At 36.2% G+C, this 17,178-nt stretch overlaps 1 protein-coding gene across 1 annotated transcript; it reads right to left on the bottom strand.

The window, feature by feature from the left end:
* Window positions 1-6,512: 6,512 nt before the first annotated feature.
* LOC132168430 (uncharacterized) lies at window positions 6,513-8,216 on the bottom strand. The gene is made up of 2 exons (XM_059579415.1): window positions 6,846-8,216; window positions 6,513-6,746 (listed from the first exon to the last, which is right to left on the bottom strand). The coding sequence occupies exons 1-2, from the start codon at window positions 8,214-8,216 to the stop codon at window positions 6,513-6,515; spliced, it is 1,605 nt and encodes a 534-aa protein (XP_059435398.1).
* Window positions 8,217-17,178: the final 8,962 nt, after the last annotated feature.

Genomic DNA, 17,178 nt, shown 5'->3' with positions numbered 1-17,178 from the left:
CACTTTTGGGATTTTGCTAAATCATAAATGCTAAAAGTATTCTCAAAGTGCTCACACACACTGACACACACGTGATCTCGGCTTTCATTCCTCATTATTTTCATCGCAAGGTTGGCAAACTCCTTCCTTTTTCTCTTGATACGGTTAAAAAAAATTAGCATTAAAACTTTTTTACTTTTTTTTTTTTTTTTTTATATATATAATACTATTTATTTTTTATTATTATTCAAATAAAAAAATCATTACAATACAAAATTTTTCATTTTTCAATAAAAAAAAATTCAAAATTTTATATCACAAGTTAACAATGATTCAGGCAGCCCAAAATTTTTAAAATCTATACATAGTAGGTAAGTTGATATGAATTAGGTGTGACATTATTTATTTATTTATTTATTTATGAATAAAGGTATTTATTTTTGAGATAGAAGTAATTTAAATGTGCATTTTGATGTCCAATGTTTTTTTGTTTTTTTTGACATATCCACACAAGGAAATGGGGAGATAAGGAGATTCGAACTAATAACCTCCGCTTCATGAGGCGTGTTTCACAGCCAATTAAACTACTCATTGGGGACGATGTCCAATATGTCTAGTGCTTTGAAAATATGATTTTCCAAATCCTTCAAATGGTAAGCCGAAAGTGAATGGACTGTGCACCGCGTACATATCATCTCTAATCCTTTGCCCTCCTCCCTACTTAGGTTGCCCCCACACAACAAAACTTGGTTTCGCCCTTGAATCCACGTCAACTACAGTAATGAAAACAAAAGGGTTTGTCAAATATATTGTAAATATTTTGTATAAAAAAATGAAAAAAAAAAAAAAATTGTTTTTAAGTTGGTATTTTGTTTAAATAGTAATAAAAAGTTATTCTCTTTCAAAAAAAAAAAAAAAAAAAAAGTAAGAAAAAGTTATTGATATGATATAAAAAATAAAAATGTTGAGGAGTTGGTTTTTTTTTTAAAGGAAAAATATAAAAAAGCCCCTCAAACTACCAACCGTTTTCGATTTAGCCCTTTAATGTTCCAAAAGTCATAAAATAGCCCCTCAAACTACCAAACTTTTGCATTTTGGCCACTTCGTTAGTCAAAACCGTCAGTCTGGACGGAAAACGCAAAACGGCGTCGTTTGGATGGGGTGAAGTTACTGCAATGCCCTTATATATATATAAATTTTTTTTAAAGAAGGTGCAAAACGGCGCCGTTTTGCTTAGGGTATACTTTAAGTCCCTTTCTTCCAATTCCCATCTCCCCCGATCGAGACCCTTCACACGCAGCCCAGCCGCACGCCGTCCCCTCTTCTCCTTCACACGCAGCCCAGCCGCACGGTGTCGTCCCAGCCGCACGGTGTCGTCCCGTCTTCTCCTTCACACACAGCCGAGCCACACGGTCCCGTCCTGCTGCTCCGAACGTCTCCTTCACACGCAGCCCACCCGTCTACTCTGATCGTCTCCTTCACACGCATCTTCGCCGCACGGTCCCGTCCATTCTGCTCCAATCGTCTCCTTCACACGCAGCCCACCTGTCTGCTCCGATCGTTTCCTTCACACGCAGCTCAGCCGCACAGTCCTGTCCCGTTTGCTCCGGTCGTCTCCTTCACACGCAGCCCAGCAGCACGGTCCCGTCTTTACTTCTCTGCTAATCGCCTCCCCCACGCAGCCTGTCCCGTTGTCCCGTCGTCAATGATGGAGAAGTCCGCAGGCGAAGATGATTCGAGTGGCTGTGTATTGTCGGTGGGAAGTTCGCCGGTGAAGTCTACCTCTGCGTGTACGAAATGCCTATGCGGAATTGAATCACGAGTGATGACTTCTCGCACGCAGAAAAAATCTTGGTAGAAGGTTTATTGGATGCGGTAAATACAAGGTGCGAATGTAGGTTTTAAAAATTAGATGTTTTTGATTTCTTTCTTTCTTTGTTTCTGCTTTTCTCCATTTGATTGAATTATGTACAATGATTGTTGGTTTGGATTTGTGGGTCTCTTCTAAGAGATGTGTTCCATGTTGTGTAGCCAATGTGTTTGATGTTTTAGATGATGACTACTTATGTTAGATGTTTTTCATTTGATTCTGTGATGAGAATAGAAGACTTAGGCCTCTAATAATATGAATTTGTTTGAGTAGGTAAGCTGCCAAAAAAAGAAAAAAATACAAAAATAAAGAAAGAATAAAAAGAAGAAGATATTGAACATATCAAAATAGAGTACGTACCATCTATTCAAAATTAAAGTTCTTCTCGTACTAATTATTACTAGATATACAAATAAATTGAAAGAATTATCTTTGTTTTCTTTTCTTGAGAGAATGAAAAAATTTAATCATCACTGATCAATTTGCTCTAAGATATTTTTTAGCATGAGATTATGTTATGTGGCTAAAGAGATAAGGCATTAGATGCTTGAGATATTAGGCACGTACGTTGAGAATTAAAGTACTCTTAATGGGGGCTTAATTCAAATCTAATAAAAGTCAAAAATATACATATTGACATTTGTAAAGGTAGCATTGAAGATGATAAAATTACATGGAGATTTTGTCACACATGTTTGTTCAAAAAAATTGAGACTATAAACAAAGACAAAGAGCTAGGGCGGGCTGCACTAGAGCATTAAAGAGCTAGGGCGGGCTGCACAAAGACATACACAATTCTCTTATTATGACTAGTATTTAATAATAAGAGAATCTTAAATTTGAAAGAAATTTGAGGGGATCCTAATCCGCACTAGAGCATTAACTACATATTTTCAATATGATTGGTGGTGATGCGGCACAATAATGAGTTATGTCAACTTGTCGTCGAAATTATGTGAACATACTTCCAAAATAAATCCCATAATAATAGAGGCAAGAAATACCTACTTTTGTTGATGTAGGTATTCTGGATGTGGATGTTGTCTTTTTTTCCTTCTTTTCTTTTTGACTCTTTGAAATCAAATAACATTGAATAATTACATTGTGAATTATATTACACTCTCTATGTGAATTGGTTAGTAATTATCATTTATGAAATATGCAGAACGAAGGTGATCGTGGTTATGATTATTTTGTGTGGGTTGACGAAGAAGCTATGCTCCCTGTGTCACAGTTTGATGCCCAAATAGCTGATCAGAAGAAAGGTTTTGAAATTGAACTGGCAAAGTTGACATTGCAGATTGCTGCTGAAAAGTGCAAAAATAATAGCGTCGAAAAAAATTTAAGGATGTCATTGGCCACTTGTTTGATCTTAGCTTTTTTGTTGTTGTCTTGTTTTGTTAATGATAGGGCTGCACTGTTAGTAGGGCAATGTTGTCGTGAGAGGGAAAAACCTATGTAGTTTAAGGACTATTACTTAGTGTGTTGTATTAAAGTGCGAAACCTATGTGGTAGTAGGTATATGTTTGAGATGTTTCAATTTCCTAATATGACAATTTGACAAGTTTCAATTGTTTGTACATTCACCTATTCCAACCAAATTGCATTGCTTGTGTTATATAAAGTAGTGTTTACACCTAGTCCTCGTGTAATTGGTGTTTTCCCTGTGCAATTGTAGGTAAGAGTCTGTTCATGATATAAGGAAATAATTTTGGAAAATTAAGTTAAATTTTCTAACACAAATTACAATGGTTTTATATACAAGGTAAATGTGTCTAAACATTAAACCATATATATATTACATATCCAAAATGACCAAATTGTAGCATTGACAAGGTAAATGAATCTACCATTACCCATATACATATTACACATCCAAAACAACCAAATTGTAGCACTAACCATATACATATTTACACATCCACAATGATCAATTGTCTGTATAGTAATCCATTTCCTTGGAGTCTAATATTTTTGTCAATTTGGCTTCTTCCTTTTTCTCTTGTTAGCCTCCATTACTGCAATTCCCTTCTCCACGGTGTGTACAATAGTTTTACCTCTTCTTGCAGGCATTAACGTACATGTAGTAGTACACCCAAACTGTTGTTGAGAAGGCTGAGAAGATCCGCTTGGTTGAGCAGACCCTTCTGCTTGCGATGTTCCATGTTCCTGCGTCGAAGAGTGTTGGCTCACATTAACCAACCATCAATTTCAAAGGAATAAACGCATAAGCACCCACATAACTGGCAATATTTCAATCGAAAAGGGCAAAAAAAAACTTTAACATCTAATTATCAAAATTGAAAATCACATAAAAAAATATAGGCTAAATCTGAAAATTGCCAACTAAATATGAAAGTCCTTATTACATAGAATCATAATAATTACATCAAACTTCGCCTATCACATGCATGAATCACACAAACAGCCTCTTACCACATTAACCACCTAACTTTCTCAACATTTGGTAATGGACACCTGTCCTCCCTATCCCGTCGCCCATTTTTCCCATCACATTTTTTAATATATATATATATATATTCAAATTAATAAATTTTTTGGAGCTTTCATTATCTGCATTCATACTCTTATTACAGTCTAAACAAAAAATCCAACCAGTTTCTCAATACTCAAATGAATCATCATTATCTGCATTCATACTCTTATTACAGTCTAAACAAAAATTCCAACCAGTTTCTCACTACTCAAATGAATCCTCATTATCTGCATTCATACTCTTATTACAGTCTAAACAAAAAATCCAACCAGTTTCTCACTACTCAAATGAATCCTTATTATCTGCATTCATACTCTTATTACAGTCTAAAAAAAAAATTCAACCAGTTTCTCACTACTCAAATGAATCCTCATTATCTGCATTCATACTCTTATGTCAGTCTAAACAAAAAATCCAACAAGTTTCTCACTACTCAAATGAATCCTCATTATTTGCATTCATACTCTTATTACAGTCTAAACAAAAAATCCAACCAGTTTCTCACTACTCAAATGAATGGACGGGATATTTTATCGATTCTTCTAAACATAATATATCATTCAATTGACATCATTCTTCAAATTAAATTGAAGTGTATAATCATTTAACAAAAGAAACACTTAGTGTATAAAGTACTCACATTAACACTAGCATCCCTCTGAGATTGTGTGGACTGTGTATAAGGAGGTCCATACAACCTTACGGTATTGACAGTACCCTGAAACTATGTAACATTTCACAATATTAAGTAATTGATTTATATTGTGTCATCAAAAAGTAAAATGCACCACAATAAAATAATAGTATCGAAAGAGTTTGCTCACACTAGCATTGCCCTGAGACTGTGGTGTTTGATGTTGAGAAGGCCCATACAATCTGACTGTGTGGACTGTACCCTGAAACTGACCTCTACCTACACTCCTAGTCCTTGGTCCACCTCCTTGCAGTCCAATAGACCCTCCCATAGTCCTCTGAACACCTCTTTGCAGTCCAGTAGGCCCTCCCCTAGTCCTTGGTCCACTTCTTTGCAGTCCAATAGGCTCTCCCCTAGTCCTTGGTCCACCTCTTTGCAGTCGAGTAGACCCTTCTGGGGTAGGTTCAAACTGACCTCTACCTCTACCCCTACCCCTACCCCTAGTACTCCCTCTACCTCTAGAAGATGCATCAGTATCTTGCGAAATCTACAAATATGATGTAAACTTGGTAAATCAAATGTAATGAATTAATTGCAATGAGTAATGACATTTAAACAGTTTATCACTTACTGTTTCAGCATCAATGGTTGGCTGGGGAGTTGGGGTCTGACCATGTAAACTTCGCCCACTATCATCTTGTACCTATGATATTAACATAGCACAATATATATAATGACCAAGAGAAAAGAAAGAAAAAAAAAACAAAAAAGAGAAAGAAAAACATGTAGTAACTCACCTCATGTTGTCTTGCAATACCGCTTCCGCTCCTGTAATTCACTGCCTATGTTCTGTTCCATGGACATGTTCTGCTATTGTGTCCAATCCCTCTGCATTTGCCGCATCTCATTCTCACTCCACCCTTTCTCATACGGTATTGATTGACCGGCTCTTCTGGACCCCTTGTCCTTACTTTTCAGGGCCTCCCTGGTTGTATTCTACTCATGGGGGGGTCCACTTGGTCGTAGTTAGTCTTCACCCATTCCTCCTCTCTAGGCATTGGATACACAATGTCATCATAGGCTTTTTTATACATCTCAACACTATACCAATCATTTACGTAATCCTCGGGGTTTCCATTAAAAAACCAAATTGCTGACACTCCATGTGCACAAGGGATTCCAGTCATGTCCCACTATCTACAGCCACAAGTTTTCCTCAACAAATTCACAACATATTGTTTATTATTGTGGGTTACTTCGTATAACCCAGCCCCAGCATATGTGCTGTAGCAATGCCCAGCAACCTGTCCAATTTCGTCCAATTTGGCAACAACCGTTGGACATAGCCTACCCGTCATCGTGCGGATGCCATCCCTCCTCATTCGATATCTCTTCATCAACTTCTTTCTTATGAATTCCAGCATGGATATGATCGGCATGTCACATGCATTCAGGATGTAAGCATTGAAGCACTCACAGAGGTTGTTGACAAGTAGATCACACCTCGGAAATGTATTGAACCAAGCCCTGGACTATAAGCTTGGGTCAACATTTGACAAGTAGTTGTATGCATGCTCGCTTATATGCTTCAATTCATTCATTTCCTTATGGAATTCAGCTTCAGTGTATGCTACAGCCGCAGCCCATAACTTGTCTTTCAAGGCAAGACCACGATGACTTGAGTCTCTGTAATTCGCATACAAATGCCTCACACAGAACCGATGGTCACCCCCAGGAAGCACCACGTCAAACGCTGGTTGCAGCCCCTGCAACCATAATAAATAATAAACAACACTTGGTTATCTTTTGATGAAAACAACGAAAAAGAAAAAGAAATAAACATAATGAACTTATAATATACTTACCTTTTGACGATCAGAAATAAATGTCCATCCTTGTACAGGGGGGGTGCCAAGGTTTGAGACCAAAGTCTCAAGAAACCATATCCAACTGTCTTTGGTTTCTGCCTCAACAACTGCAAGAGCCATTGGGTACATGTTATTATTGCCATCCCTAGAAATGGCCAACAAAAGGTGTCCCTTATAAGTCCCTTTCAAAAAGCACCCATCCAACCCAATGAAAGGCATACAACCAGCTCGAAAACCTTTCTTCATGGCAGCCAATGAGAAATACAACCTTTGGAAACATGCAGGATGGTCAGGTAAAGGTCTATCAACCTTCATCATCACACAACTACCCCGATTCATTTGTTTAATGGTTTCACAATAATCCCAAAGCTTATTGTATTGCATCTTTACTTTCCCCTGAAGCATTTCCTTTGCAATTCTTCTAGTCCTATACAATTGGCAATTATTAACGTCAACACCCAACTTGTCTTTGACTTCCCCAAGAATCGCCTTCAACGGCATGTTAGGCTGCACTCTAAACTTGTCAATAAGTTTATCAGCAATCCATCCAGATTTCACAATCGAATTCTTATGCTGCCTTGTATAAGTGTGTTTGTCTTGTATCGATCTAATTTCAAATGACTCTTGATCCTTGCATTTACGACCGTAAACCCGATACCTACAACCTGGATCCCTGCATACGACAATACATTTTGCCAGGTAATTTTTTTTAAACCTAATATCCTTCCCCTTCTTCAGGTTGTTCTCCCTAATTGCTTCTCTAAAGACTTTGATTGAGGGAAACAACTGCTCATTACTCAACTGTGGATTCGACCTGTCAGTTTGTTGAAACTCAGTTCGCCTAGTTACACATCTGGCAATAGATGAAACCTCATTCTCCTCGTCACTTATAGGAGGGGATACAAGAATGTCACTTCGGGCCATGGTAGAGTTTGCTTCATCATCATCAACCTCATCACCATAGCACTGACCCCTTCCACTCGCATTTTTAGCTCCCCCTGCATTTGCATTTTGATTATCATCATCCGCCGCCTCATCACTCTCCTCCTCCTCGTCCCCATCCTCACCCTCATTACCCTCCCCATCACCCTCCTCATCCCCATCCTCACCCTCATTACCCTCCCCATGACCCTCCTCATTACCCTCAACACCACCCTCCTCAACATTTCCTCCTGCCATGGATGGCCCAGGGAGGTTATTATCTTCATCAAACAAGTCTGGTTCGAATACTTCTTCCCAATAAGGATCATCTCGGTCAATCCTACTATTTTCACCATATTCACCATCATCATCATCATTAACTGCAGGCTCATCAAATGAAACAAGGTACAACTCAATAACCGATACCCCTTTATGTGCAGCAACCATTTCCAAGACATTATGATCTCATGAAATTAATTTTAAACCACCTTGAAAAGTACAACCTGGTTTCAAGTAATACACAAGATCCCCTGACTTGTATCCATATTTCTTTACTATACCTTCAATCTCAAAAAATGACAACTTGTTCTCGTCATACGTCTCATCATGCACATCTACATCACCCCCCACATATGTGCACGTAAACCCCCTATTAATCTTACCACCGTAATGCACCTCAAACACAAGCTCTCGTATAGTCATCATCAACAATAAAAGGATCAAAGAAAATTAACAACTCAATAAAATATATAAAAAAAACAAAAAAACAAAAATTCGAGCTTACGTAAATATCAACTAGTATTAAGTATAATTTAACTTTAACAAATTAATTAAAGTCACTTCATAGGAAAAATAAAAATAATAATTTACATTAAATTGTACAATGCATGTAATCTAGAGTAAGGGAACATCTCGGAAACAAATGTAGACAATATATGGTCATTAATTATGTACACCCAATTATAAAGGCACATGCAGCTTTATATGATCATATGAGTATTTTATATGGCCACGTCACCCATTGCAGATGGAGGTTGGAAATAGTGATGGGTATAGCGTTACTCGACACTATAAATTAATTATTGTGATTTTATATGTGAGATAAAAAAAATAAATCAAGAATATATTTTTACATTACTAGAGTAAAAATGAATTAAGTGCTACACATACTGTTTTCCAAGATAACTTTTTTTATGTTACGAAATGATCACACAATTTTGTAACTTTAATTGATTTTTCTTTTTCAATAAATGAATATGAAAGCTTCCCTTAAAAAAATAAAAAAATAAAAAAAAATTATTATCATTCTTGTCAACTTGACATTCTCAAACACTTGTAGCATACAAGTAGCAACAAAATATCACGAAAGTGAGGCATATTCGTAGCATATTCGTATTTCTCTCCTCTCCTATGCATGCATGATGCATATAATTAAGGAGAGATAAAATGAAAAGAAAAATGAAAAAGGAAAAGATAAAGAAGAGAAGAAAATGGTAATATTTGAATATTCAAACACTCACATCATAAGGGAGAAAAACGTATATATTTGGATATCCCTTTTGGAGCTAGTCAAGCATGGTCGGAGGATGCAACTAATTCGTCAACATTTGTGTTTTTTAATGACATTTTCACTTTCTTTCTTTTTAACTTATTTCAACATTGTTTTGAAAGTGAGGTTTCCATCATTTTTTATAAAAATAAAATAAAAAAGCATTTTAGGTTCGAATTTTACTGGTAGAACAACAACCATCCGACATCTAACAATTTTTTTTCATGCCAAAATAAATACAACTTCTAAGGTTCTTTGTTAATGTCTACTTTCCATTGGAGTTCATTTAAGATTTTGCAAGCCAAAGATGCGTTTTTAAATAAAATTATTGAAGGTTCCTCATTTGGGAGTGCATTTTAAATAAAATGGTGGTTTGTAGCATAGAAAAATCAAAATTTGACACCCAAGCCGTAGGTTGAAAGAAGCAGGGTGGGTGCTCTACATTTGAACAATTTGATTTCTTTTTTGTTAATTTTTGGTCACCTTATAATGTATTACTTGTCATGGTTTCTTCAGATTTTTCTTTCATTTCCTTTACAGCAGACAACAAAGGGGATCACAGATGGCATGCATTACAGCAGGGGGACCACATAAAAAAGGGAATGCAGAATGCAAAAAAACAAACCATACAGCCAACCCATCCGACAATAAGCAGACAACAAACTCATAAACCAATAACTTCAAATATTATACCAAAATAAAAATATACAAAACAACGGTCTGCAGCCAAGGAAAAAACTATACAAACAAAAATCTTCTAAACATAGGGACCCATATCACTTTCGGACACTATAAGCTAATTTTCCTTCACAATAAATCAGAACATCAATACATCTACACACGACCAAAACCTTTCTCCACAAACCCTAAAAAATAGGAACAACTCAATTGGGAAATTAGTGGGCTACCTTCAGTGGCCGATCGGCTGTGTGGGGGAGACGATCGGAGTAAAAGGGATGGGACCGTACGGCTCAGCTGCGTGTGAAGGAGACGTTCGGAGCAGACGGGTGGGCTGCGTGTGAAGGAGACGTTTGGAGCAGCGGGACGGGACCGTGCGGCTCGGCTGCGTGTGAAGGAGAAGATGGGATGGCACCGTGCGGCTCGGCTGCGTGTGAAGGAGAAGAGGGGACGGCGTGCGGCTGGGCTGCGTGTGAAGGGTCTCGATTGGGGGAGATGGGAATTGGAAGAAAGGGACTTAAAGTATACCCTAAGCAAAACGGCACCATTTTGCACCTTATATATATATATATAAGGGCATTGTAGTAACTTCACCCCATCCAAATGACGCCGTTTTGTGTTTTCCGTCCAGACTGACGGTGTTGACTAACGGAGTGGCCAAAATGCAAAAGCTTAGTAGTTTGGGGGGCTACTTTATGACTTTTGTAATATTAGGGGCTAAATCCAAAACGGCTAGTAGTTTGGGAGGCTTTTTTATATTTTTCCCTAAAAAAAAATTGAAACTTATGCAAGTCCATTGCCAAACAAGGCCTCAACTTGATGTAGTGGGTTTAATCTTACAATATTGAAATTGGAGTTTGTACAGCTGAGTTCTTTCTTTTGGGGCTGGATGTTGACTGTAAAGCATTCTTAGTGAGCTCATCAAACAAAAGCCAAATTTGAAAAGAAAAGTTCACTTTTCAAATTTGAAAAGCCACTTTAATAATGACTCAAATACTAAATTTTTAACTTTTTTCTCTACTTTAGTTAAATATTATTTTTTAGGGGAAACGTCACAAAGGCCTCATGAACTTCTACGCGTTTTTAGAAAACCCTCCAAAGTTCAAAAACTCTCAATTTCAACCCTCGAACTTTTAATTTGATATAATCTACCTCATACGTTATGTTTGGCGTTAAACAAACATTAACATGGATAAAATAACCTTTTTATACCCCCTAAAACTTTTATTCCAAATTTACCCTTAATTTCACATGAAAAAAAAAAACAAAAAAACAAAAATTTGAGTGTATTATGGTATTTTTCATAGCCTCTGTTAAGATTTTAACACCAAATCCTAACGGAAAGAGTAGATTGCATCAAATTATAAGTTCAAATGGTGAAATTTAGAGTTTTTGAACTTTGGATGGATTTTTTCAAAACGTGTTGAAGTTCAAAGAATCTTTGTGAAACTAACCTATTTTTTATTAGTTTTAAACCAACCAACAACATAAGCATAAAGGGTAGTGTATAGCAAGAAAGTAAAAAATAAATACAAAAAAATTGTTTAACTTTAACTTTTTGACTTTTGGAATGTAGGAAGTGTGACAAAAGTTAAAAATAAAGTAAAGTATGGAGTTTGTTAAATGTGTGTTTTTATGAGGTTTGTTAAATTTGTAGGGAAAAACTAAATATAAGGAGCCTATTGTGATGCTTGTTGGCATATGGGTTCTAGCTTTTTTAGTTAGAGAGTGATATATTCTGTTTATAGAAATTCATTCATAAAAAAATAAATTATCTTTTGAATAATATAATAAATTATATTTTTATCTTACGATTATTTCATAATATTAATGCCACTTACAAACAACAATTGAAATGCTTTATTTTTTTTTTTTAACACTGATCGATAAAAGGATTGGTTATGATTAGTGAATCAACATTATGAAATAATTGTAAGATAAAAATGCAGTTTTGAATGCTACATTTCACACAAACATGAAACATCCTACAAAATTGATGTGATAAAGTCTAGTGTGTGTGTGTGTGTATTAACAATAACCGACTAAAGGGCTATTAAACTTGACTACATCAGTTTGAGCTTCCCTAAATGTAGATATAGCAACCAAGTTAGTCGCTAGATACTCTATAGAATGAAGTGGTTTTTATTTTTATTTTTTTACAAGTGTTATTTTTACTATCACGTTATTCGGTTGTATGAAAATTGTACATGAGTCTACTAAATAGCATTACTCTCAATAGAATGATAATAGACAAAGTGAAGAGTGGGACTTGAACTTTTGTTCAACCATAGAAGCCTTCAAGAAAGATGATTAACTAAGTTGGGTTAAATGGCTCCTTAAATCCTAATATAGTGAAAGAGAATAGCAACATAAACATTTGTATATAGTGAAAATCAATTTTAGCAGTTCAGGTACTTCTGTTTCTTGGCAACGAATGAAACTGAAAGTACTTAGTTTTTTAATGTGCATAACTTTGGCTTCTTCTTTTTTTCCATTCTAACATGATTATAGGATAATGTTGAAACATGATTATAGGATAATGCATCATTAGAATCAACTCCAAATTTGATCAAATATATGCAAGCTCCTTGCAGATTTCTTAGAGCAACTAAACCCTTGATGTACAGTCTAGTTGATATATGTTCAGTTCATATATTAGATCACAACAGTCCTATTCGAAGCCTGGTCCAAGAGTCCTTAACACCAATTTTAAGCAACAACCATATATCAAATCGAATCTCTGTCTATTCTTCACCCCATATAATACCAGCCATGGCAATCGATTCATTTAACACGAAAATGACTTCCCCTTTAACATTATCTGGATGTGGTGTTTTTAGGAATACCTCATTGCTCATGTCAAATGATAAAACAAATGTCTCCCGGTCATCAGCATATGCCAACCAGGATGTGGTGTTTTCTTACGAAGTTTTGGTGTATGATGAGAGCATACCAAGATTTGCATACGCACTTGAAACACAAGAGAGAGACGACTGGAAGGCATAGCAGAATTTGCGTCACCAAGTCTTCAGGCAATTTGTTGGGGGTAATGGGTATGTGTGTTGCTGGGTTAGGGAAAGCAGAAATGATTCACAGGGTTTTTAGTTTCGACTATAAAAGAGAGAGAGAGATTGAAGTTGAACATTTGCCCATTTGGGCTTGGGCTTGAACAATAAGCTTTGAGTTAATAGTTCAAAATTTGCTGGAATTGGCCCAGCCCAATGTGCACATTAGGGCCTGTTGTTTTCTTGTTGTTTTGTGACTTTTGTCATTTGCTAAGGATATTACACTTATAAGAAGTTTGAAATTGTAAATGATCATAAATTACCTGCCTTTCTCTACGGACATTTCTATCTAATCCTTAAACCTGGACTTCCTCATTTGTTATTTCTCTAAATTATTTGAAGAGTATCTATTGCTTATTAGTGAGGGCATTTATTTAGAGATATATATTGAAAATTTGAAATATAACTTCTTCTTTTTTAAAAAAAAAAAAAAAAAAAAAAGCTTTTGACTAGTTCTACTAACTGAAATTTTGGCAGTGAGATGATAAGGGTTGTTAATCCATATTAGTCCATGCCAAAATTTTACCTCATACGAGAAGAAAGTATGGATGGTGGAGTACTATATACTTGGCGATGCCATAAGGCCATTATAATTTGACATAATTATCTGAGTCATTTAAACATTAGCATGTGTTAGCCTCCTCTCTTGGCCTGAATAACTTTATTTTGTACTTGAAATTTTCTCAATAATAATATGCATCTAGTACAGTTAGGCTTTTGGTGAATAATCGCTTGCTGATATGAATCAATTCCTTTTTGTTTTTGTTTTGTTTGTCCAAATCCAATTAAATACTGAGTAATGCTATAAGTGTTCCTAGAGTCCTTCTAAAATCATCCCAAATGTGATGTGGCTTTTAAAATCACAATAGATCAAAAATTAATAAATCACATCTCAAATTCAACAATAATTTTAAAAGCCACATCACATTTGGGATGACTTTAGGAAGTGTAAAGCCCTGAAAATTAATTAACTAGTAATTAACTTCACGGTTCGTCTCCCAGCCTTATTCCACTTCGAACAAGACTCAAGGACCTCTACTTTTCAAAAAGAGATGATACTAAACAGCGGAAACAAAAAGATTCTATAAACATAACCGTTACAACCAGAGTATCTACCAAAGATCATTAAATAGCTAAAATCACATTATACAAGTCATCATCTTTACAAGGGATTCATACCATACTTTAATATGCAAACATGCATAAAAGCTCTAAGTTTACAGCATAACTCAAAAGTACTAGTTACCATGAGCGTTCGCCTAAGCTTGCAATAAGTTCTCAAGCCTCTTCCGGGTCAAATCCTCCAAGATAACTGGATGCTTCGGGGTATCCTCCTCTGCTAAACTATCTATAACCGCATAGTTGTACATATGGAGAAAAAGGAAAAATAATACAAGGGTAAGTCCGACGACTTAGTGAGTATAAATGCACATGACGTACCCATTATTAAATGGTGAATTCAGTTATTTATAAAGTACATGCAACATTATGACAGTTTATCATGGATGTGATATAGATATAATATATGCATATACTCATGAGTAACAATAATAGTTCAACCGTATGGTCTACCCGAAATATTACCTATTCTCAGCAAGGTTAGCGCTGTCCTGAAGGACCTGTAGTACAACACCGGTGGCCCGAATGTTGCACACTACCATACATAACATTAGTGGCACGACCGAGTTTGACATCGGGTGGCACACACCACTAATGATGTCCGTTCTATAGTAACTATCCATTAGGGAATGGTTGTGCCTTGGTCACGAAACCATTGGATCCAAAGCCCACACACACACACATTTGACCATAAAGTTAACCTGTATAGTAAGCCAATGGCCGTTATCCTGCACGTACCAGTATACTATGTTATACAATACAATTAATCTTATCAGTTTTTTACATGCATAGTTTTACAAGCTTCATTGTTATCTTGTTAATCAACACACGTTTTCACAAAAGAGAGTTCACAGTAGTTCCAAAATGTATTTCATTAGAGTTGCAAAGTATGCATGTTTGATATATATAAAATAGACATGCAATGCAGGAAAAGTAACAATAAACATCCATGTGAGTTTGTACTCACCTGGGTCGTAAGGTTCCTCCGTAAAATTTTCTTGAGCCTCCATAGCCTTGAATACTAAGAAAATACCTATCATTAGTTCTAAATCCAACTAAAATGAACCTAGAACATGAAAACAGAGGATATCAGATGACTGGCCAAAGTGGTGTTCCCTGGAACCCTTCTGACTGTACGTTCGGGTTCGTAGCAATACGTCCACCGAGAAGGTTCAAGTAGAACCTCATTTGGTTCATTCATCCTCCTATCCTCCCAAATCGATTTCTAAGGCTACCAAAAGAATATCTAGGACCTCCTATCTCAAAAAAAGGTCTCCATGCAATAGAAAACACAATGGAACTAAGCCCACCTCTAAACAAGATCAATGATATAACATGTTTAACGTTTCAAACCAACGTCTAAGCAACTTTAGAAAGCATTAAAAGAGCATAACAACCTAGAAAGAAAAGTTTAGCGCAAAGGGTTACCTCCTAAAAGCAACCTCCAAGAAAACACCTCTCATTCTCCACAAAACACACAATCTCACAAGAACACACTCAAAAAACACTCACACAGGGGTATCAGAGAGCCTGGGAACGAGAATGGGTGTGAGAAACCTTGAGGGTAGGGGGTATTTATAGCAGAGGGCGCTACCAACTTCTCTGAAAAGTAACGGACGTCTGGTACTATAGGGGCGTACGTCCAGTACTATTTACCTAACGATCCAAAGGCTGTAGCGTATGTCCAGGTATTAACCAAGGGGTATTCCAAAAGTAGCGTACGTCCGTGTGGTCCCCAGCGTACGGCCGTGTACTATTGGTAGAGTACGATGTACTATTGACAGCGTACGTACAGTGGTCCCCCCGCGTACATCCTCTACTACAGACGAGAGCGTACGTCCGACAACCCTAGCATACGTCTGGTCCGAAAGTCCAAATCCCCTAAATACCCTTCTAGTTGTCCCTAGTAACCCAAAGTCCAAATTAACCCTCTAACTAAGCTACCTAAGCTTAGTTAATTATTTGGGCCACTACGGGAGGACTCTAGGAAGACTTATTGCATTACTCTTAAATACCACATTCAAATAACTAGGAAGTTGGATAAATATTAATATAAAAGAGAATTCCTTCTATCTAGATATGTTGTAAAACTAACTTTTACAATCTCCACTCAAATTTTGACACATAAGTTAAAAACACTAAATGAAATAGATCTGAAAACAACATATCTTTAAACAAAATCAATTGATCCACAAAACTTTTTCATTTTTTTTTTCCCATTCATTCTAACTTTATGCCTAAACAAAATCAATTGGTTTTTTCTTTTTACTGATTTGTCAACTTTATATTGAAGGTTGTAAAAGTATCGTTTTGCACTACATCCGAAATGAAGTTATTATCAAAATATAATACTAATTCATTTGTGTGAAATTAGTATGTTTCCTAATTCCTGGTGTGCTACTCAAAACAAAACCATGTACAACAAATTTCGTGCTCCCAAATATGTTTTTATTTTTTTTAAAATAAAATAAAAAGATCAACCACATAATTTGAAGAAGATAATTTAATTACATAGAGGTTTCAGGATATATAAATAATTAGGGAAAATGTATAATAAGTCCTTGAGTCAACCCTCCAAAATTTAAAACTCTTTGAGTTTTTTTTTGCTCGAAAATTTACTCTCTGAGTCAATTGAAATGACAATAAAATCCTTACCATCAAAATTTAATTTAATTTAAAAAATTAAATCTAAAAATAAAAATAAAAATTGAAGGGTGGCCAAGCCACCCCTGGCCACCCCCAAACCCCTATGCGGCCACCCCAGCCACCCCACGGGTGGAGAGGCCACCCCAAACCCCCCATGGGGTGGCTACGAGCCACCCCATGGGTACCTAAGGTTGCTTGCGGCCACCCCATTGGGGTTGGGTGGTGGCCACCCTTCAATTTTTTTTTAGATTTAATTTTTTAAATTAAATTAATAAAAATTTAATATTTTAATCAAGTAAAACGGTACGTTTTGAGTGGCCCTAACGGCTGTTAAAAAATTTTGACGGCATAG

Source organism: Corylus avellana, chromosome ca1 (assembly GCF_901000735.1).
Source record: "Corylus avellana chromosome ca1, CavTom2PMs-1.0".
Classification (NCBI taxonomy): Eukaryota; Viridiplantae; Streptophyta; class Magnoliopsida; order Fagales; family Betulaceae; genus Corylus; species Corylus avellana.
Note: the sequence above shows the minus strand (reverse complement) of the source record. Positions and strands in the feature narration are given on the sequence as shown.